We start from the raw sequence: 24,381 nt of genomic DNA on the forward strand, positions 1-24,381 counted from the left end.
TTAGCATCTACTTGACTGAGATACTGTGTCAAAGCTTCAGAGTTCAAGGATGTTTATTTTCCTGCCACTGGACTCTTGTGCCTCTTCTTGGGAAAAAAGGGGTATTACATACAAAACACATAATCCTTTTTATTTTATTACTTTTCTTTTACAATTTCATGCATGCTTGCAAAAGTATGTATATATTTACTGAGTTTGGGGAAAATTTCAGGCCCCATTACCCTCTCCTGTCTACCTTCTTTGTAACTGAAATCCTTTTTAACTCTCCTACTTTCTTCTCGTCCTCTTCCACTTCCTTCTCCTCTCCTCCCCTTCTTCTTCTTCTCCACTCCTTTTCCTTCTTCTTTTGAGTCTTAGGCACTCAGTGGAGAGTGGCACTTCTCCCACACATGATGAAATGGTGGTGGGATCTCATCCTGATCTTGTCCAGGTAACCACAGGTACAGTGAGGTATGTCATACTGTTTTTCAGGACTCATCCCTATCCTCTGGCTCTTACATTCTTCCCATTCACTCTTCTGCAGTGTTCATTGAATCTTTGTAGGGGTGAAACAGATGTTCTATTTAGGGCCAAAAGCCCTATAGTCATCTCTTCTCCACATGTTCACCAGTTGTGCGTCTCTATTAACCACTGCCCACTGAAGAAAAGACAGAGCAGCACTGGTCCACGAGTATAAAATCTAGTGTTTACAAAGCTGATTGACCCAATATTCCCTCAGCAAAATCACCTTAGTAGGTTCTCCTCTAAAGCCTCCCAGCATTGGCTTCTTGATGAGATTTACAGTTCTAGGCAAAGGTTCTTCCCTTTAGAAAGAGTTCCCAATTAGAAAGAGACAACACATGATATTTCTGATATAGTTTATATGTTTTACATATCATGAAATCTGAAATTCAGTGAACAATGAGCAGGAGGTTTTACACATTATACACACGTATAATTAATTACCTATGCTGCAAATCACTGTAAACACGGACTAAATAGCAGAAGTAGCTGTAGATACGCAGGGAAGGCTGATTGTCTGTGAATTGAGAGGGCAGGATAGGGTGATGGAGAAGTTATGAAGTGAACTAGCTCCTGATATGTCTGTAAATGTGGTTCATGATAGCCAAGGCTGAGATCTCCACATAAGCCTACCACTCACACAGTAAGCCTGAATATTTCTAGCTTTCCTATGAGCTCTCACCAGTGTGGATCCAGTTATCAACATTTTTTTTTTTACGTATTTATTATTTATTTGGTAGAAATCACCAAACTTGAGGGATATTTTAGGTGTTGACAGCTTTAACTATATCTTAGTGGCTTGGGGAAAATGCACTTTAAAATTTCATTGAACTGTTAATATTTACTCACAGTATGTGTGTGTGTGTGTGTGTGTGTGTGTGTGTGTGTGTGTGTGTGTGTACATGCATGCACATGATCGCTCGTCAAATCAATGGGAGTTTGCACTTGGCCTTGACTGCTTTCATTTCAGCTGTGAAGATGAAATGGCATCTTTTAGCAGTTTTCATCATTCACACTCTTGCAGGCATAGAAGGGATATATAGTTAATTAACCCAGGCTTTTAGCAATCACGAAAGTTTGGGGGTGACCCAGTGAAAAATATCTTTTATGCAGAGTTGCCTGGCAATTTATCAGCGATGATGACACCTGTGTTGATAAAATAAATCAAGGAGTATAAATTGAAACACTGCACAGGTGCGAATCATACACTTCCTATGGCTTTGAGCAGCAACTTGTGAAGTAGTGAAATTTATTTTTAGGATTCCATATTTTCCAAAACACCTATTACTGCCTTTCCTACCCATTTCCTATCCCCAGGTGCCTGTTGGAGCCATCTATCTTTCTATCTGTACCAGAGTATTTCCTAAGTACTTCTGATGAGTTTCCTACTGACTCCTGGGTAGAAACTCGGGTATTCTTGACGAACAAAAAGCTTGTCTTGTCTTCTGCAATCACACAAAAACTTGTTAAATAATGTTTGATAGAATATTAATTTCTCCATTATTTGATGCAGTACCTAATTGAAGAATTCACTGGGAAGAGAAGACAACCTTTGTGGGCTGGATGGATGTAGGAAGACTCTTATGGAGAGGCTGTTGAGTTCTTCTCAGCTTCCCTCTCAGCCACACATCTCTTTCTGTGGTGCCTGATTTGACATTGCTCAATCAGTTCCAGGGTTACCTGCTACTGGTTTCTAAATCTTAGAATAAAATTTCCTCCTTCTTAATGGTTCTCTCATGCAGTGTACAAACCTTTGGTTCATTTTCACAGGTTTGGGTGTTACAACTTTATCCCTTAGCCAGGGATTCTTGGTTGACATCAGAAAGAAAAACTGGAGTTCTGTTAGTATAAGATCATGTATACTGTGATGGAAGGAAGGAAACAATCACAGTCCATCTCCTGTGGATATCATCTGATTTGTGTATGGGCTGATGCTGCAATACAGATGTCCCAGGCTTCAAATCACTAGAGTAGTGATGTTTCAACTTTAACATGCTGTGAAAGTGATGTACATTAAGAAGAAATTGTACTTCAGATTTCTCATTTGGTTCTTCTAAAGGCTATATACTTGATTTGGAATTCTTACCATGCTGGGCAATGGTGACAAGCCACAGTTTTCTGTCATGTGATCATGACAGTAATCTGTAGTACACTGTAACTCTAAGCTAACACAATCCGTGTATCAAATGTATTGTTTACGTACAATGCCTTCAAGTTATAGTTAATTTATCAGTACACAGTTCTCTCATAACTTGAAGATTATCTGTACTAATGAGTAGGACCTAAGGGTCTCTTAAATAAGTTTCTTTGTTATCCTTACATTATGTATTTATGGTTCTTTGAGCATTGACAAGGTCTAGCAGAGAAGGTCAGAAGATACAGCATTGCTTTTCTTTGCACCTTTATCTCTTACCTCCCCCGCCTCTATTACTTCAGGGTCCATGAAAACTGAGCATTGGATGATGTGGTCGGATGATGGATTTGCTTTGTGGCCTCTTCTTGACTTCACCCATTCTAAAGAGATACTGCATCTTTCTTTTTCAAGACAAATGTTCTTAGCGAGTAAAAAAGGAAATATTTAAAAAGGTCCACATGCTTAGACAATGATTTATACACTGCATAAAGGTATTATGAAATGCTCAAGGTTCTATAAATAATGGGGCTATTTGTAATAATGATACGATTTCTATATGTGGGGTTTGAGGGTAGGCGGGCAACCTTCCAGATGTGATAGGGTGACTGCTGGATCAATAGATAATTTTTCCTCCTCCCTCCTGTTGTCTAAATCATAGGTTTAAATGACAGCAGAATGTGTTGCAGGTAGAATTCAGGGCACAGTATTGTTTTCTGCCATTCCAATGATTTGGACTTTTACTTCTTTCAAATGACAACAATTTAAAAGAACAATTTGACTGGGCATTTGATTAGCCTCAAACATGGTCATGCTATAAGAGTCACAGCTATACAGTATTTTGAATATTCCTTGTATATTCAATTTTAGTTTTGAGGGAAAGGACATGTATTTTATATAAACATATATATGTATGAACACACACACACATATATGCTTGATATATATATCCTCCAACATGGCCATGTGAGCCTGTGGCTCTGATGAGCATCCTCCTTGGTAGACTTGTGCTCACACGACTTCTGTGAATTAACTCCTTTCGTTTCATTCCCTCTGAATTCATTCCCTTCCCATTGCATACTACCTGTATGCAATGCACTGTTAAAAGTATGAAGAGTGAATGGAGTGAGAATACCCTTGAAACAATTACTAATATTTAGAGATTTGAAAGTCAAGATTTCTTAACATTGTGCTGCATAGATCATGAAGTTAGTGTCAGTTATGTGTCATTTACCTTGTCAATGTCTATGTATTATATACATTGTCAGCATTTTCAAGAGTGATATGTGTATCATCCATCTAATCTATTCAGAGAGAAGTTTAACAACAACAATAATAACTATTTATTACTATTATTATTTTATAAGTAGGGGTTCAGGCAGCTCAGGTTGGTCTCTGAGGTGCTTTGTAACTGAGGATGACCTTGAACTTGTCATCCCCTTGTTTCCCACTCTTGAGTACTAGGATGACAGATGTGCACCATGGTGCATGGCTTATGCAGTGCTAGGTACCCAACACAGGGAGTTGTGCATGGCAGACAAGAACCCTAACCCAGTATACTATATTGTCAATCTGAAACAAGAGCATTGCCCTTTATTTTGTAATGATAGTAGGATGTTAAAAGATCATTGAGGGGGGAAAGAAAAAAAAAGAAAAAAATCATTGAAATAAAGTATTGTACTTCCCCTGAAGACTAAAATCTTCAAACTCCATTGAGTGCCACAACTCTTGTGGTTAGAATGAAACTGGTTCTGAAAGTCTTCTCAATATCTGATGCCTTGACAAATTGGACTGGAGCTGAGGCAATCAAGACCAATTTTCTGAAAACCCAAATCAGGAAATGTGTTATCTTTGCTCTTGTCAATTCAAGCCATGGATCCACTGTAGATGTGTTTGTAAAATAACATTCTAAGTCCAAAACAAATAGAGTTCTATAAACAAGCACTTCCATAGCACAGCAGATGGTCACTAGGAAAGGCATCCACAGCAGTGTGGGAGAGTACTTGGAGTGTTGTCTTCTTTTAATAATGACACTTAGTAAATGGCATCTCTACAGCAGGTAAAGATAAAGAAGATGGACAAGTGAGATAGCTCAGTGAGTAATGCATTTACCATGCAAAGAAGAGCACCACAGTTCAACTCCTCACCACCCATGTAAATGTTAGGTGGATATAACAGTCCGACATGTAATCCTAACACTTGAGGGACAGAGATGAGAACTGTGGTGTAAGCTTGCTAGCCAAACTAATCACATTGGCAAGCTGTGTGTTCAGTGAAAGAAGACACCTAATGACAACCTCTGTGGTCCACACATGTACTCACATACTCATATATGTGTGCATACATATACTCCCTCACATATGCCAACAAACAAACACACATGCCAAAACACTACATACACAAAACAAAATGTGTTTAAGATAAAGTGAGAACAGGTCCAAGAATATAGTGCAAAAGAGTAAAGGAGCCAACACCTCAAAATCATGTTTTATTAATTGCCTTTGAAGAGAAAAATATGAAGTTTAATAATCACAGAGTTTTATTTATTTTGAACCAGGGTCTCCTGTAGCCCAACCTGGTGAGGAACTTAGTATGTAGCTGAATATGATCTTGGTCTTCTCATTGCTTCTGCCTCCCATGTGATGAGATTACAGCCTATATTACCCCATGTCTGGCCTCTAGTTTCTCAATAGATTCTTTTATTTATTTATTTATTTATTTATTTATTTATTTATTTATCTATCTATCTATCTATCTATTTATTTATTCACTTATTTATTTATTATGCCCAATACTCACCTAATTACTCCAAATATAGTTAAATACCTTTTATTGTTTTATGTACATTGACATCATGATTGATCATCTAGCTCATCTATTAAGAAGACAAAGCATATATTATGCTTATGCTATATATTGTACCTGAAAGAAAACAGACATTAAAAGTAAGGTGCATCAATAATTTAAGATCACAGACTAGTTGTAGTTGGCTGGCATTAGTAGGCAAGTCTGTCAGACTCTGAGTGAATGGTAGTCATAGCAGAGGGGAGCACAACACAATAGTTTTCAAATCTTTCTGTAGCTGATTTATTTGAGGACCAGATACAGACCAGGCAAGGGCCCTTCCCCTGAGCTATTTCTGAAATTCTCATTTTGCTCTTTATTTTTAAAGTTTTATTAACTTGTTTTATGTGTATGGATGTTTTGCTTGCATGTATGTTTAGGTACCATATGTGTATCAAGTACCTTCAGAGGCTAGAAGAGGCCACTGAATCCGCCAGAACTGGAGTTACAGACAGCTGTGAACTGCCATGTGGGTACTCTGCATGAAGAGATAATGCTCTTGACCCCTGAACCATCTCTACAGTCCCTACTATTTATTTTGAGACAGGATCTCAACAGATTGTCCAGACTGGCCTTAAACTCACTTGTCTATGATTATCCTTACCAGTTTTCCTTCTGTTATGGTTAGTCAAATTTACAGTCAAATTGACACAATCTTGAATCACCTGGAAGAGAGTCTCAATGAAAATCTACTATCCAAATCAGTTTGTCCTGTGGTCATGTCTGTGGGAGATCATCTAGGTTCTGAATAATGTTAATTGATATGGAAAGACCCATGTGAATGTGGCTAGCACCATATTCTCTACTAGACTCAGGACTGAATGCAAAGGAGAGGGGGAAGAGCCCTGGAAAGCACGCATCCATGTTCATCTCTGCCTGCTCTTAACGATGGATGTGCTGAGATTAGGTACTACAAGAACCTCTTTCCTTGAAGTCCCAACAACAGTGGACTGTCTCCTGGAATTACAAACTAAAATAAACTGTTTCTCCTCTAAGTTACCTTTTGTCAAGGCATCTTACCAAAGCAACAGAGAGACAACTAAAATACCCCTTCCCAAGCATGTGGCATCGTAGGCATATTCCTCCAGGTCTGGCTTGAAAGCTCTAATTTGCTGTGCAAATCTGAGTGTTGAGAAGCAATCACTGATTCCTGCATGGAAACCTTATTTCAAGAATCCAAGTTTACAAAGGAACAGTTTATTTACTATTCTGGTCAGTGGCTTGGATCTCCCAAACTCTAGAACTTTCTTTAAAAAGCCATAGCTTTTGGGTCTAGGGAGATTTGTCACCAGTCAAGAGCCCCTACAACTCTTGCAGAGGACCTGAATTTGGTTCTCAACACGAGGAGTGATTGGACAACACCTATAATTTATGTTCCATGGGACCTGAGGCCCTCTGCTGACCTTCACAGGCACCTGCATCCCCACATGTTTCACACATACAAAACTAAACACAAGCTAGCAATTTTCTCTTAGAATTTTACTTTATGCAGCCCATGCCCACCTTCATGTCTGGATTTCCTTCAGCCAAGGACATGAAGGCTAAAGAAATCCAGAGTTGGAAATATTACACCAGCAGAACCTTGACAAGACTGGCGTGGAAAACTGATGTCACCAGACTTCTCCAGGTTTGCAGGTTAAAATACAGTCAGCAGTATTCATGCTGGAAGGAAGCTCTCTTGAAAACAATCCCCATCCCTAGTCAGAGTCATCGCTTCTTTTCATGCAGTAAAGGCTAGCTCTTTCTATCCATTGTCCTCTGAGAGTCCATCTTGTCATTTGTCTCTTCCTGCCACTCAAAATGCTCCTTGTCTTCCTGTTCTCCCCTAACTCAGGGCTGATGGCCTAGCTGATGTCCTCTATAGAGTTCTATCTTAGATTTGGGGACTTCATAATGCATCTACTTACCTACCATCTCAAGGAGCTCACTGTCACCCATATTGTTAGCTTCATGTTCTAGTCAACTTGTTAGTATGAGAGGCTTTCTGAGAAGAGGGAACCTTAACTTTCCCTACTAATGTGCCTCCCACAGCGATCCTGCCTGACAAATGTGTGTTTGACACTCAGGTTATTGAAGCCACATGGGAAACACCATGCTTACAGAAAGGAACAGCCAAGCCTCCCACTTGTGTCTGTAACAACCCCAGTCACACTTAAGTACCGATGTTACCTCTGAGTATAGAGGTACATCATTCAGCATGTAAAAATCACAGAACACCAAGCCAAACCAGAATTTTAGATAATGATTATTTTTAAATTTTTAATTACAAAAACGTATTTTTTATTTTATTTTATTTTATTTGTTGTTGTTGTCGAGAGGGTATCTTGCCCAGGATAACCTTGGACTTACCATGCAGCTGAGGATAATTTTGAATTTTTGCTCTTCCTGCCCTACTGCCTAAGTATAGGATTATAGATAAATGCAGTTACACCTACTAGTTTATGGATGTTTGCAAATGGATCCTGGGGCCTTATGCCTACTTGGCAAGCATTTTACCCACTGAGCAACATTCCCAATGATTCCCCATAGACATTTTTTTCCACTGGAAGCCATTTAATTGCTATGTTCATTTAGCACAATAGTAGTATGTTCCCCCTAGGGTCCGTGACCTAGCGAGTCTCCGTTCTTTGGCCTCATTGACATTGTCAGATATGGATTCCGTCTCATGGAGAGGCTTTAAATCCAATAAGAAATGGTTGATTACTTCTGCAACAATTGTACCACTAGTGCGCCATGGAGAGGCTTTAAATCCAATAAGAAATGGTTGATTACTTCTGCAACAATTGTACCACTAGTGCGCCAGTGGGCAGATGTTGCAGGCAGGTCGCTATTTTCCCAGTTTTTAAAGCAGTAAGTGTCTGACGCAGGGCTTGCTCCAGTGGCCCTATGCCAAATCATGCCTTGTCAAATTTAATATTATCTGATTCAGGGCTTGCTTCAGTGGTCTTGTCGTAAAGCATGCCTTGTCAGATTTGTCTTAATTTAAATTTTGTATCTATTTTACTCTGCATGGCTTCTCTTTTTGCTTTCACTTTGCTGTTTTTATATTAAAGAGTGCATTAGACTATTTGTCTTGATTAGTGAGTTCTTTCACGCCCCCTTAGTCTTGCAGCCATAGGCCAGAACATAATTTCCAGCCCTAGTTTCATGACTTGTCTCCACTGTCATTTTTCTCATTGATGAAAAGAAGATAAATATGTATCACTAACAGAATAAGGGGATCCCAAAATCTGGCACTTACTCATATTTACTAATTAGTTCCTGTAGCCAAGATATTGTAGTTCATTTTATTTTTTAAAGTCATTAAATTTTTTTTGAGGTGTGGTGGTGGTGGTTGGTAGTAGTAGTGGTTGTTGTTGGAGGTGTGTGTCTGTGTATTCATGAATGTGGACATTAGTGTACCACAGTGAGTGTATGGATGTCAGAGGACATTCTAAGGTTTTGGTCCTTGCTGCCCACTTTTTTGATATAGTGTCTTTTTTTTTTTTTCCATTCACACTGCATATGCCAGATTAGTTACCCTGTTACCTTCCAGGCACTTTCCTGTGTCCACCTCAAATCCTCTCATAGGGGCTCTGGGATTACAGATATGTGTTTTACCATATCTACCTTTACTTTGCTTCTAGGAATTTTTCACTCAGCTTCTCACACTTGCCAAGCAAGTGCTCGACCAACAGAGCCATCTCACCCACCCACTCCCCACCTCCCACCCCTGCGCCCTCGTCCATCTTTTAACAAATTGCTCTTCTGTTGTTCTAGGCACAATGTAAAACTAACTTTTAACTTTTATTATTTATTTATTTGATTGTTTATTTTTGAGGCAGGGTCTCAATGTGTAGAATAGGCTGGCTTGGAATTAACAGGAATCTTCCTGCCTCTGTCTCCCAACTGGTGGGATTAATTTTGTGCACCACCACACACAGCAATTTTGACTTTTTGAGTACGATTTTACTAGTCTAATAAATGGAGATGAAATGGGAGGAATATGGTTCTCTGAAAGACAGTAGTGGTTCACACCTTACCCAAAGGACCCAGAATCTTTATGGTAAAAATCCCTGTTTGCAAAATAATGAAAAAGAAAGAGTGGCGACTGGCTATTGAACTAGTATCATTCTGATTATCAGAAGGCTGGATGCTAGGGGCACTCATGCTTAATACCACCACATTCCTCTGTTTTCAGGAAGGTCAATCCACCCATTCTTCTTCTTCGTACACTCTTCCTTTCTTGCAGCTATGTGTGGGCTGATATTTGAAAGTTGTAAAATGTTAGCCTCTTTATTTCAAGCTCTTCCTACCAGCCACCTCAATGTGTGCATCTGAAAGAGTCAATGTGTGTGTGTGTGTAGAGGGTGTAGAAGGAAGGGTTTGCAGAATTCCAGACAACTAAAAACATGCACACATATGCCCCAATGTTTGACTTTTCAATGAAAACCCTGCAAAGCTATACACCACATATTTGTTCAGAAGAGCTAGCTTAATGAAGCAAGTTGCAGAAAAAAAAAAAAGTGGATGCTTTCCACCCAGTTTATAATTCCAATGTCTATGAGTCTGTGTGGGCTACATGTATCAAGGTTTGGGTTTTTTGTTTTTGTTTTTGTTTTTTCATGAAAAAGTACCATTATGTGCCTGATACTTGGTCATTTTTCTACTCTAAACAGATCATCTGTTAGGCAGAGTGTTGTCACCTAGGATCTCACTTGTTTTTTACTCAACTATGGGGATTTGTGAGATTATGTACAGATGGGGTATGGAGCAAGAGATGGCTTCCCCTAAGAATGCAAATAAATAAACAAACAAATAAATAACTTTAAAGGGTGTTAGACTGAAGTTTTGGTGATTTAATAGCTTTCACACACTTCTTCGAAAATGATTGCCTCTTGTGTAGAAGATGGCACACCTGCAGTGTTCGTAGAACTTTGAATCCATGGGAATCTTGTCACTGTAAAATCAAAACATAACAGAGCTGTGGAGGACTGGCAGAAGGTAGAGGTGCTTGCTGTCAAGACTGATGATCTAAGTTTGATTCCTGAAACCCACATAGTAGAAGAGAACTGACTTCTTCTTGTGTTCTGTCCTCTACATGGCAGCCCAAATGAAGCCCTACCCACCCCCAACTCCACACACAAATAAATGAAATAGATGTAAAAAAAAAATCCAAACTTATAAATATAGAAATAATGCAGATTCTCTTTGTTTGGTTTTCCTTGTCTTTCTATAGCCATCAGGGAAATGGAAAAATCAACTCAAGACTAGTGAAATTTTAAGTGAATATTTTATTGAAGTGTTGTTTTTTGCTTCTCTAACTGTATGTTGGAGTCATAAGGAAAGATTTACTCATGATCACAAGCTGTGAGTTGCTTCTGGCTATGTTTGGCACCTCTCCTGCTTTGTAGACCAGAGATTAGAAGTTCTTAATTTTCTAGAAAGGCGTTTCTCCCAATCTTGGTACAAAACCTGTAATGTGGTCTTTGAAATATTGGCATAAAAATTTTCATTTGACAATGAAAATTTGTTTTTAAGCTTTTCTTTTGTATGTGTATGGTATGTATGCATATATATGCATGTTCTCGTGTGTGTGTGTGTGTGTGTGTGTGTGTGTGTGTGTGTGTGTGTGTGTAGGTATATTTGCACATGTGCATATTAGGAGTTTTTCTATCTTATTCTCCAATTTAATCATCAAGGCAGGGTCTCTCACTTGAAGCCAGAACTCAGTGATACACTAGCCCCACTGGTCAGTGTGTTCCAGGGAAACCCCTGTCTCAGTTTTCAGAGTGCTGGAATTGCAGGAGGGTTGCTGCCCTGCCCTGTCATTTATGTGGGCTCTCTGGGTACAAACTCTGGTCCTCAGGCTGTGCCATATCAAGTACTTCATCCACTCAGTCTTCTCCCCAGGTCCTGTGAATTCTTCGTGAAAAAAATTTATTTATTTTCTGTTTTATAAGCATGATTACATAATCAAGAATCCCATTATATTTGTCTTTGCAATCAAAAGCAAAACACATTTTATATTATGTACTTTATCCATAAATGGCAGGTGAGGAAGAAAATGGATTTGAAGGGAGTTGAACATGGATATAGCTATCCTGAGAACCTATTGACTTTTAAAATTTGAATTTGTATTTCAGAAAAATAATTTTAGTCACCTATCCATGTTCACCCATTTATACTTTAAAAATGTTTTGTTTTGCTTTTAATTGGTTGGATTTTGCAACTTAAGTATTTTCCTGAATTGTCTTAAATATTTAATGTCCTTGATACTCAATTTTGTAAACCAGAAATGAATTTTTTCTTAACAGACTGGAAGGAAAGAAAAAGGAGACCCTCTCAACATTGCGATTGACAAGATGACTAAGAAAACAAGAGATTTGAGGAGACAGGTATGCTTTTCTTTCTATTTTTTCCACAAGAACTTTGTGATGGTTTTTTATAGTGTTCCTTTCCAGGGTAGCATTTTAGAGCTTACTAATTCAGGTGACTATTTGTTATCTCATCTCTATAGACATTAGACAGATAGACAACTATTAGCAATTAGAAAACTGCTGAGCCAAGAGATGAGCTAACTGCAAGACTCATGATGTTTATAACCCAAAAGGCAGTTTTTCAGTGAGCAGGCATGATCTCAAATAGGAACTTGAATTTGCCACTGCGGACATTTGGTTTTTAGTTTCTGAATCCAGATAGGCCAGGAGGCCTTCCATTGATTTATGAGAGTTCTTACCAAATGTCCAAGGTGTTGAATAATGTAGTAGATTGCTAATGTTTAATAAGAAATAAAACCCTTAATACAATGGTTTCCTTGAGGTCTAAGACCCAATGTATTCCACTGAAGATATAGCCAGTATTTTTATTAGATTTTTTTAGGGTGAAGTTCAGAACTAAAATAAGAGTTTGTGGCATGGACTAATGGCATGGACTAAATGAAATGGCCCTTCGTATCATTAGTCTGATGACTCCAGCTTTTTTTTGTGTGTGGGGGAATCTTATCTTGGGAATGGAGGTGGTTTTTCTCATGGCAAATGTTTTATGAACACTAACCAATATTGACTTTGAAGTTTTTTAATTTTGTTTTTAATTATGGAAATGGTTTATAATGTTTAAATGGTATATTTAATAAATACATTTTCATTTTCATTATTACTAGGTATTTTCTAAGGGTTTTTTGTTTGCTTTTTTGGGGGGGGATTTCAAGACAGAGTTTCTCTGTGTAGCTTTGCGCCTTTCCTGGAACTCAATTTGGAGACCAGGCTGGCCTCAAACTCACAAAGATCTGCCTGCCTCTGTCTTCCAAGGGCTGGGATTAAAGGCGTGTGCCACCAACGCCTAGCTTTTTTTTTTTTTTTTTAATGAAAGAATACATTTAATCAGTGGTTCTCAATTTTTCCAATGCTGTGACCCTTTAATCCAGTTCCTCATGTTGTGGTGGCTCCCAACCATAAAATCATTAAGTTGCTACTTCATAACTATAATTTTTCTACCTTTATGAATCATAATGTAAATATCTATCTGATATGCTATTCCAACAGGGTCATGACAGGTTGAGAACCACTGACTTAAGGAGACTCAGCTGACTCTTGAGATGCTCTGAGAACATCAAAGCCCAGGTTCTGACAGACTATGGACCTTTTGTATGCCTCATTTCCTGATATCCACTGGTATCAAAAGACCACACAAGTCACCCCAGAACACAGGGTGTGCACACATGGCTCAAAATAGGCTTTTTTCTAGTAATCTGGATTCTGATCTTAAGTGGTATATTTAATATTTGATTTAAATATAGTTATTTTGCAGCTAGAGAGATGGTTTAGTGGTTAAGAGTACTTGCAGAACACAGGTTCAATTCCCAGCACCCATATGACTGCACACAGCCATCTGTAGCTCTAATTCTGGGGGGATTTGATGATATCCTCTTTTGACCACTACAGTTACCAGACAAACATGTGATATAGACATATGTATGGGCAAAATATCCATACATATGAAATATAATAAAGTTTTTAAAAATATTTTTAAGCTTGAGTGAATATAGATTGTTTTGTTTTGTAATTTTGAGATAAGCTCTCATCATATGGCTCTGGCTGGCTTGGGCCTCACTATATAGAACAGGCTGGCCTTGAATTTAGAGTTCAGCTTTCTTCTGCTTCCCCAGTGCTGGTATTAAAGCTGTGCTCCTCAATACCAAGCCTACTGTGTAAATATTGTATGTTATACACATTCTTCATTATATCCCTTTATCCTCTCTTTTCTTGCCCCTCACTTGTTCCATTATTCCCCTTTGCCCTCCTAGGTAATTTTATATGTATTTTCCCCTCTCCTTTTCCTCATGTACACACACAATTTTATGTATGTATATAAAAATGTAGGAACCACTAATGAGAAAGAACATGCTATTTTCATTTCTGGGACTGGCTCTATTCACTTTATGTGGTTATCTCCTGTTTCCTTCATCCCTGGAACCATCCTTGTATTTTCTCATCATGGACCCTACTTTGCTTGGTAGTTTGCTCAATCTAGAAGAGATTAAACCCCACATTTTTATCTCCCTAACACCTACACTTTGAGTCCTGCCTAAAGACCATCCTATATCCCTCCGGCAGCTTTTGCATATGCTTGCCTTTGTCACTAATATGTCATTGTGTTAGTCAGCTAGCACGAACTACTGCGGAAGGCAGCACCTGCTCTGCCTTCTGCAGCTGTGGAAAGACTACATTAGTACAGCTGCATCTACCATTCCCTTCTGTAGTACAGCGAGCAGAATCAGGATCATCATGGAGCCAGGAATGGAATGGCTATGGGGAGTCCTAGATGTGTTTGAAACCAGAACACAGCTTCCTTGGTTACTTTTCTCAACTAAAGTAGTGGCTGGGACCAACTATTTTACAGGAAGTAATTTAAAAGAAGAGAGATTTCCTCTGGCTTCTCATTGGAAGGTACATAGTATATCATGGTAGGGAAGTAAAGATCTTGGAGGGTGAAGATGCTTGATTGTGTCTGGATGGATCAAGAAGCAGAGATGGGGTAGAAAGCAAAGTGGGCTGAGAACCTTAAATTGTACCTCCTCCTCACAGAGACCCATTTCCTCAACTGAAGAACTACTTCCTAAGGATTTAACACCCTAGACCAGCATCAACAGCTGGGGGTGAAGCAAAGAGCCTGGGAAAGACAATTTTTTTCACCCCTTTTCTTGAAAATAGATTTTTTCCTCTCACATGGTATATCCGTTTCCCCTCTATTTCTACCAGCTCCTCCTCCCCTCTCCTTCCTTCCACATTCATCCCCTTTCTGTCTTTAGAAAACAAATAGGTTTCTAAGGGATAATAATAAAACAAAATATAATACAATATAATAAGATGAAACGAAACCTCTCCAGGGTTGCCCTGAGCCCTAAGTGGGGGATTGGAAGGAGCCATTCCCTTTATGGCTGAGTGTTCCAAGGTTTATGAGAAACATTTTCCCATGCAAACCACAGCACTACAGTTCTGCTTGGGAGCTTCTGGGATGTTACCAGGATGTTTCAGGAAGGAAGTCATGCTTCAAATAATACCCTCCACAAGACAGAATTCTCTTACTTCTAGAATCTGAGGACTTTTACTTTCCAGTTAACAAAGTCATTTATGGGCAGTATTCCCTTTTTGTTGTTGTTTTTCCTTTTTCTTTGAAATAAGACATAATAAAAGATTGTCCCTTTGTGTGTTAGTAATAGCAGTTAGAGAAATGGGCAGTTCAGCCTAAACTTCCCTATAACATCAACTGTCCATATCCTATCTGGTATGAGATGATATGGTTAATAGGAATTAGGAAGTTAATGAAAAACCACTGAATTAGAATAGATATCTCCACTCTGTCTCTAAGGTTGTAGCATGACTTCACATACCCCGATTTGGTGCCCAACCCCGCTTCTCTTCTGCTTTGAGACAATTTCACTCGTAGCCCAATCTAGCTTTGAAGTTACAGCAGTCCTCTTCCCTCAGCTTCTGAGTGTTAGGATTATAAGTGCCAGCCAACGTGCCTGGCTCTGGAGTCTCCATCTCTTGATTTTCTCTTCTTATGAAGTGAGGAGCCAAACTCAATCTGAAGGATCTCTTTGAGCTACATAAAACTGTGTGAATCTGAGGAAAGTATTCATTCATTTTCTGTGCCAGAGGTCCTAAGGGATAATAATCAGCTTTTAGAAGCATGGACAGGGATTGCCTTTGCTTAGGCTCTGGAACAGACTATCAGCATGTGCTCCTACCTCCCTGATTTACTGGTTATAATAGGGATTTAGATTTTACATCATCCAGGAGCCAGCTCCTTAGTCCTCTCCATTTTGAGACTTAGAGACCATCTACCCCGCCCTGCTGCCATTTTATTAAGAAGAAGTGGTGAAAGAATTCCCAGAGTTGTCTTTTAGCAGAAGAGAATGGTAGAATTTGAATGACTCTGAGATAGGCCTCCTGGAGAGCTGCATTCAGGGTGGTAGGCAAAGCAGCATTGTTTCTATGCCTGTCAGTTTTTCCCCTCACATTTGCAAGAATGAGGATAACAGGATTGTTTCATGGTATTAAGACGCAACAGTAATAGCATAATATCCCACCACATCTGTGGATTTGGTTCAAACACCTTTCTCTTTCTTAATCTGTCTTTCTTGGACTAAAATGGTCCCCATCTGTCAGTTCCATGGCTACCCATATGTTGGGATATTTTTGTCTTTCTTCCCATCCTTTCTGTCTCTCCACATTTACCTGTACGGCACAAAACATTCACTGATCTAAATTGAAGCTCGATTTGGATGGAATATGCAGTGACTAATTTGCCTGGCCCAGCTGAGCTCCACCACCCCTTGGATTTGGACAGTTAGAGGCTCAGCAGTGAAGAATGCTCTCAGCAGTTCTTCCCAGTATTTATGTCAGGCCACTCACAATCCTCTGTAACTCAAGCTCCAGGGGCTCTGACACCCTTTTCTGCTCTTCATGGGCACCTGTGTATGTGTGGCATGCACTCACACAGACGGACACATACATAAACACAAAGAAAATGAAATAAATCTTAAAATTAAAAAAAAAAAATTAAAAGATTTAGGTAGTTAATAGGATTGAAAACTGTTTCCCTTAGGTGTCAAATGCAATAATGTCTCCATGAATATTCTCTGCTGGTGAGATTCTTTCCGTTGTAGATAAACTTGTTTGATAAGAGATTAGAAAGGAGAGCCCCAATGACCCAGGACCATGGCCATGGACCCATGCAATCATCGTTCTTTGTTACAGGGAGCACACCAGAGATGACCACTTAGACATAGCTTATAGCTAATTGAAAATCTTTATTCCAGCCAACTGGGACTACACTCCGATATTCCGGACTCAAGTGTAGCCCTGAGCATTTAGACCAAGGGGCTTTTAAAGGCAAAAACCACATCCTGGTATCTTGCTCTGGGGCTGCAGGGGAAGGTCTGCACAAGCAGGCAGTTTAACAGAAGCTAAAATAAGTTAGCTGGGGTATCTTGGCATCAGGTCTTAGAACAGAGTTGAGTAATTTTCCACAAGATTCTCCATCAAGGAGATTAAATTCTAGTTAAACCTGAAATGGCCTCAGCAAGAATACAAGCTAGAAGAAGCTCTGCACTATCTTGCCCTGTCACACCTTGATGTGGTATTTCAAGAAATCAAATCTGATAGAGAGAAAACAAGGAAATAAAAGATTGTAGTTAACAACTTACATGACTTCCTACTCTTTGAGTCTCTTACACTTCCTCTTAGCCCTTGGGAAGATCCCTTAAGAAGGGTGACCTTGGAATCTTCCAAAGTTCCCCTTACTAAATTAAAATAAATAAAATCAGTCACAATCCTTATCTTAGATGTCCCTAATTAGGAACATGGAGTTAGATTTGTAGACACTTAAAAAAAACAAAAGTCTTCAATAAAATGGATCTTTGTTGAAGTAGAATTTTCAAGTAAGTAGAAACCCTCTCTTGAGGCCACATTTTCCCAAGGAATCGAGTCACACACTGTGGGAAAGGTCATAGGAACACAAGGGTGTCACCTTAAACTGATTGACCTAGATCCATCTTGCCATTTAAAACCCTTAACAGTAGGCAGTAGTAGAGCGAAATTCTCTTAGGAGTGTTTTGTGTGGAATAAAAAAAAAATGGATTTATGAGACTATGAGTGTCAACTCTGAGCAGTATGTTCTATTTTTAGAGCTGTGGGCACAATGGGCCCCAAGTCTGGGCGGTTATCCCAGCTGTGATTGTGGAACCAGTCTGGAAGCAATGCTTTTGGCTTACTCCATGTCTGGGCAAAGAGATGCCTCAAAGGCCATCCTTCACTCACATGGGGACCTAGCCAGTGACTGCCTGCTGCACCTGCCTGTTGTTCTTTAACACACAACCTGTGAACACCTTTCAATCTGTCCTATGTATACAAGGACACTATTTTATTGAGGTGATCATTTTTATTCTTTTATTAGTTTTTTATTCAAAGCTGATAAACAAATTAGGACCCAAAATATCCCTAATAAATAATAACCATAGTATTAATAGCTAATTTAGCTGCTTTTGTTCCTCAAACCAATCAAGAACTTACTTTTTGATCATTAGGTTCCTAATTGGTTTACAGAGCAGTTTGCAAGATTTAGTTCTTTATTCCTCCCCCACACTTTTGGGGATCAAACTCAGGTTGTGAGGCTTAGCAGCAAGTGCCTTTACCTCCTGAACCATCTCAAGGGCTGGCTCAAGAGCTGAGTTCTAAGCTTTCACCCTCATGAGCTATGAGAAAGATCTCACAATACAATGCAGTGAAGGTAGACTTGATAAAAGTCTCAATTTTGCTGTTAAAATAAAACTATTTTTAGTAACACAGATTCATGCCTAGGAAACTTTCATATTGAGATAATTACTACATGGGATGGTAATATAACAAAGAATTAAGAGTGTCCAAAGAAAACAAATCACATGTGTCAGAAGGTCCATTTGTCTCTGAAGACCCTACAATTACAATAGAGTTTTCTTGATGCTTCTGTTGGAACCCTTGCTGAGAGAAAACCTCAAACTGACAGTGGGCCATCATCAGTGAGTGTTTGCAAAGTACAAAGAATGTAGACTGACTTAGCTGACCTATGTACAGACTTTACGATGTGCTGGTTAATTCCCTGGACTGACCACATTTATAGCCCTAACACTAGATGAGTGAGGCAAAAAGATGGTCACTGTGTGTGTCCACTTTATAGATAAGGACACAGAGCTAATCAGCACAGCCATAGATACGTGGAGTGTGTGTGGTATTTCAGGCTTAAGCAGTCTGGCTGTCACCTTGCTCATAACCTTTATCCCATCCCAGTTCTCTATAGGAGTAATGCTTACAAGTGTGGAAACCCATATTCTAATCTACTCTTGGGAGGTAAGGGGAGAGAGGGAAGGAGAGAGACAGAGAGACAGAGAGAGAGGTGCTTCATGAGTTTATTTTTTTCCATACTGGAGTTTAAAACCGGGACCCCCCAGTCCTATTATTATTACTACTACTATTATTACTACTTTTTATTTAAAGATGAGGTCTCAGGCAGTTACCCTGACTGGCTTTGAACTTACTGTGTAACCTAGGCTGGCCTTGAACTTGTGGTCATTGAGCTTGTCTCCAAGTAGCTGGGATTGGGGCCTATGCTAGTAGGCCCAGCTGCCCTGTGGTTTCAACAGCATCTCCACCACAGGAGGATTTGTGATGACATGTATCCACTATAGACAGAAAATAAGAAATCTGTTGGATGGCAGAAGCTGGTTCTTATCTACTTCCACCCCTTGGTTTTAGCATTATGGCTCACTATAGCCTCTTGAAAGGGTGCTGTTCTGTTTAGGTGTCTGGTTTTTTGGTTAGCGAATTACAGACATTCTAAAGCATTTACAGTAAACAAGAATGTTAAAGCATTCAGTTCTTTTTCTCACATCTCCCTTAGTGGGGCCAATTATTTTTAGATTCATTGTCAGGAAACATTTGAAAATTATTTCTGGATCTAAGTGTGTTTTTCTTCCTATAGAGATGAGGCTATGTCTAAGGCTATAGCAACAAGACAAGTTGGCTCCATGATTTCTTCTAAATGCTAAAGTTTGCGATTTTGCACTGAGACCTTGTCACAACTAAGAATCCCCAGGGATTTGGTCCTTAGGTCAGAGTCTTACCACACTGTGGAAGCATGGAGATCAGAAATGATCATACACTAAAAAAGATGAGGAATATAAAAATAAGCAATACAGACATAGCTAACCACCAGAAACCAGAATGAAAAAGGATAAGAACAGAGCAGGATAGATATGAGGTTTCAATAACATAGACAAGGGTCATGTGGGAGGAATTCTTCATTAAGAATTAGTTATTCTGGCCACTTCTTCATTGGGAAAACTGTGATTTGAAAAAAAAAATTCCTAAACATTAGCACACCAAATACTTTCTTCTTTGTTTTTTGATACAAGGTCTTACTATGTAGCACAGACCAACCTTGACCTGGTAATTTTCCTGCCTCTGGCCCAGGAGTGCTAGATTGCAGACATGCACCACCATCATTATAACCTACTGCACATATGTTATTTCCAACTCTAGGGTATGTGATTGAATCAATTAGAAATAGCTTTTTAGATACTATGTAGGCAAGTCCTTGGCAAGTACTGTCTACTTCATGAGGTGGTTTAGTTTATTTCTGTGATCCTGTAGAAGGTAAATGTCTCAGATCTAGGTGGACACCGGCTCGACTCCTCTCTTCCTATCAAGTCTTGATCTAAGGGAAAGCTTAGCATTCTGACCCACGGCCATTACTCAAACAGCATATTCTGCTGAGAAAAGAGATCTTTTTCCTGTTGCATATGCATGAACAGGAAAACTTTGAGGAGTGAGGCTTCAATGGCTGAGTTGTTGTGTTCTGCTAATTCCTGCAGTTGAGATGACATGGGAAGGGAAGGGGACTAGAACAGTCATTGAGTCCAAAACACAATATAGAAGATGTCTGTATTTAATCTAACCTCCAGCACTTGCTCCTATTTTAGACAAGAATGCTGCTGCAGTTCCTAAATTGTTCATTCATCAAATGCTACACTAAGCACTTTACCCAGAGTCTATCTGTTCCTTGGTTTACTTTACACATTCACCTAAACAGTAAATAGTGGACTCCATTGTGGAGGATTTTAATTTCACCCAAGCTGTGCTGAAGCTGGACACATCTGGAATCCTAGTGTCAGGGAGACTAATCAGGGAGGATTGTTACATTTGAAGACAGTTTTTGGGATATGTAATGGGACCAAGGCTAAAACAAATAAACAAAAACCAAAAGCCTCTGTCACAACAAGCATTCCCAGTAACTTCAGATGTTCAATTTTTAAAAAATGTTATATATCTGTCTATCTATCTATCTATCTATCTATCTATCTATCTATCTATCTATCTATCTATCTATCCAGTGTGTGTGTGTGTGTGTGTGTGTGTGTGTGAGAGTGTGAGAGAGAGAGAGAGAGAGAGAGAGAGAGAGAGAGAGAGAGAGAGAGAGAGAGAAGACACATGGACACAGAGACAGATGGGGTAAGAAAACAGTCACAAGTGTGACACAAGGTGTGGAGGCCAGAAGACAGCTTTCAGGAGTTGGTTCCCTCCTACCATTTGCATCTTGGGCATTGAATTTGGGTAGTCAGGTTTGACAGCAAGTGCCTTTACCCATGGAGTTGTCGCACTGGCCTGTGGTGTTCTTGGCCTTGAATTCTTTTTTTTTTTTTTATATTTAAAAAATTATTTATTTGTATTTTGTGTACATTGGTGTTTTGCCTGCATACATGTCTGTGTGAGGGTGTTGAATCTCCTAGAACAGGAATTATATACAGTTGTGAGCTGCCAAGTAGGTGCTGGGAATTGAATTCTGGAAAAGCAACCAGTACTCTTAACAACTGAGCCATCTTTCCAGATCCTCAGCCTTGAATTCTACTGCCTTTATATGTGAAAACGAGTTTTCAGAGGTCACCATAGCCTGTTGGTTGATGCAACTGAGCATGTGTCAGGATTTGGGACATTTATCACACCTATTGTACTCTACCAGACATTTCCATTCACAGAAACAATACCTGTTTAGTATGAGGGAAAACCCACGCTTAAGGGTCTCTTAAGATGGAAAAATCCTGTGGGGTCTTCCAACTGCCACACATTAACTATATAATGTTTAGCTTTTGTCACCAAAATAGGATTACTTTTTTTCTATTCAACTGACCAGTTCACTAACACTAGCTTGCAACCTTCAGTTAAATACCCAATGAGAGCATCAGGCTTCACAGTTTAAGGGTTTAGTCCCATCGGCCATACCAACTCTACATGCTGCTTGTAAGTAATAGGTGGCCACCAGTGGTCCTGTCTCCCCAGCCATTCAAATGAGTTTTGACGAACTTATCAGATTGACTCGTGTTTCTCAATTCACACTTACTTGCATTAAGGAGTTCATTATAAAGAACCTTACCAGGATACAGATGATGAATAGACACACAGGCAGAAATGTCTTGGGAGGTTCACAATTGGACTGTGCTGTGATTTCTCCAGTTGTGATATAACATATGAGCCACCACATGATGAGACTGGGAGCTTTTTGAATGCCATTTTGAATGTTGTCCTTTTAAGTTCTTAGAGTGGCTTTGTTACAAAAGGCAAGATTGATTAAATCACTAGCCATGGGTAATCAATTCAACCTTTGGCCTCTCTCATTTCCCCAGAGATTGGAGGTTGGAAGGAAGCTATGAGTCCTAACCCTGTAGTCACCTGGCTGTTTGCCCTGGCAACCATTCTCTTCCTGAGGTCACCCAAGAGCCCACCAAATACAATCACATTAGACCAAAGGATGCATCTCTTGCCCAGGAAATTCCAAGGAGCTTAGGGACTGTTTTTAGGTGTCATCAGTCAGGAAATTAGACAGGATTTCTGTGTCAGGAACTGAGGTCAGAGATGAAGTATTAAAATGAATATGTAGCTAGTGCTCGCATCTTGCAAGGAACATCTGTATGATGAACTAGGGTAGATATGTATATTTCTTTGTGTTTTATAAGACTTCTACCCCCTTGGACTACATTAGGAACAAATGGTCTTACTGCTCATGGCCCCTTATTGGGGGAATAGTCAAATGGATTTATGTTTCCTCTGAACATATAGAAATGACATTTGTATGTATGTGTACATGTGTGTATGTATGTACATCATTGCATGTGTGTGGAAGTCAGAGGACAACATGAGGAAGTTGATTGGTTCTCTCCTTCCACATATGGGTAAGATGATGGAGATCTAACTCAGGTCATCAGACTTGGTAGCCAGCTCCTTATACAGGAACCATTTTGCCAGACTTCAGTCTGTGCTTTCTAAGGAGCAGAGCTATGACTAGGGTGAAAAGGGAGACAAGCACTAAGTTTTAAGGCACACATTATCAACAAAATCCAGGATTCAATGTAAGCAATGTTTTATGTACTATTTTAGGAAGTAAAGATTAATGAAAAAAATCGCCATGACATGCTAGAACTTAATCAATAAAGTGCTTGCCTTGCAAGCCAAAGTCCTTAGTTCAGTCTCCAGCACTGTCATAAAGAGCTAGACAAGATGATACAAGCTTGTAATCCAAGCTCTGGGAAGGTGGAGACAGGTCAATTCCTGATGCTTTTTAACAACTTAGCATAGCATATTTGGCAAGCTCTCAGCCATCGAGAGATCCTGCCTTGGAAGACCCAGTCACTGACTTCAGAGGATCAATATCAAGGCTGATGTCTGACCTCCATACTTGGGCACATGCTCACAAGTATGCACACCTACATGCCCACATCCACACTAAAGTTGCAATGAACCATTGTCAACATTATAAATAAAAATGAGGTTACTTTAAAGAACAGTAGTGCTGAGCCAGGTTGAAGCCTGAAGCAGAAGGGAAAGTTTACCGATCCCTTTTTATTTATAATCTTGCCTCATTGTTTACCATGAACGGAACACTCTTTCCTCCCACCTCTGTTCCCAAGTCTGTGTATTAAGTCTTGAGTGCACCTGCTGTAGGAGAGCATCCCTTCCCAAAGTCTCATTGTCAGATGGTTTGCTTTACTCTCTCACCTTAGTGGCAAAATCACTGGCCTTTAAATTTTATGAAATGACACCTTGAAATGTGGTGTCTTTTAGGTTTTCTTGCTCCAAATACATCTCTTCTCAGTGTTTATCATGGTGACACGGGCCTTTTATGGCACTCTAAAGTGCCTCAGAGAAAATGGAGAGTGTTCTAATAATGCTGATTTATTCTTTCAGGTCTACAGTAATTTCCTCACTGCCTAATTATAAGGCTTGGTTTAATTCACTCTACACATAATGTTTACTGATGCACATATGGTACCCCATTTCAGGAAACTATACCCAAAATGGACATTTTTGTCAGGCTAGAGCATGGAAATTTTCCTTCATAGACAGAAAAAATAAAAAAGCCAAGAAATTAAATCAATTTGACAAAATATGTCCCTCAATAAAAGGGGGAAAGTTCATATTTGCATCTTATTGAGAGAGCCCATGTCTCTTTTCCTCATTTATTTTATCTGTTTAGTTTTTTTAAAAAGTAAGGCAAGGTCCCATTTTGTAGGCCAGGCTGGCCTTGTATGTGCTATATAGCCAAGGCTTGCAACAGTCCTCCTACCTCAGCCTCCTCATGCCAGGCTCACTTATTTATTTACTTATTGTTTGTTTTATTGAGACAGGATTTCATGTAGGCTTGGGTAGCCTTCATCAAGAATGAAAAGCTAATCTCCCTATATCTCTCTCCCAAGTACTAGGATCATAAGCATGAACCACTACGCTAGGCTTGACACAACTTACTTTAAAAGCTGCATGATGATTATTTGTTTATATGTCTTTAAAGGTTTTAAGTTTTTCCCTCCAAAACCAAGGACATAGTGTGAACTGAGG

The 24,381-nt window shown here is 39.4% G+C and overlaps 1 protein-coding gene across 2 annotated transcripts in view; it reads left to right on the plus strand.

Moving 5' to 3' along the window:
- Positions 1–24,381, plus strand: part of Ctnna2 (catenin alpha 2) — a 1,122,097-nt gene that overhangs the window by 832,395 nt on the left and 265,321 nt on the right. For both annotated transcript variants that reach the window (XM_036182154.1, XM_036182155.1), the window contains exon 8: positions 11,773–11,853. In XM_036182154.1, the coding sequence (XP_036038047.1) occupies positions 11,773–11,853 (81 nt within the window). The remainder of the gene's footprint in view (positions 1–11,772; positions 11,854–24,381) is intronic.

This window comes from Onychomys torridus, chromosome 3, assembly GCF_903995425.1.
Source record: "Onychomys torridus chromosome 3, mOncTor1.1, whole genome shotgun sequence".
NCBI classification, from domain to species: Eukaryota; Metazoa; Chordata; class Mammalia; order Rodentia; family Cricetidae; genus Onychomys; species Onychomys torridus.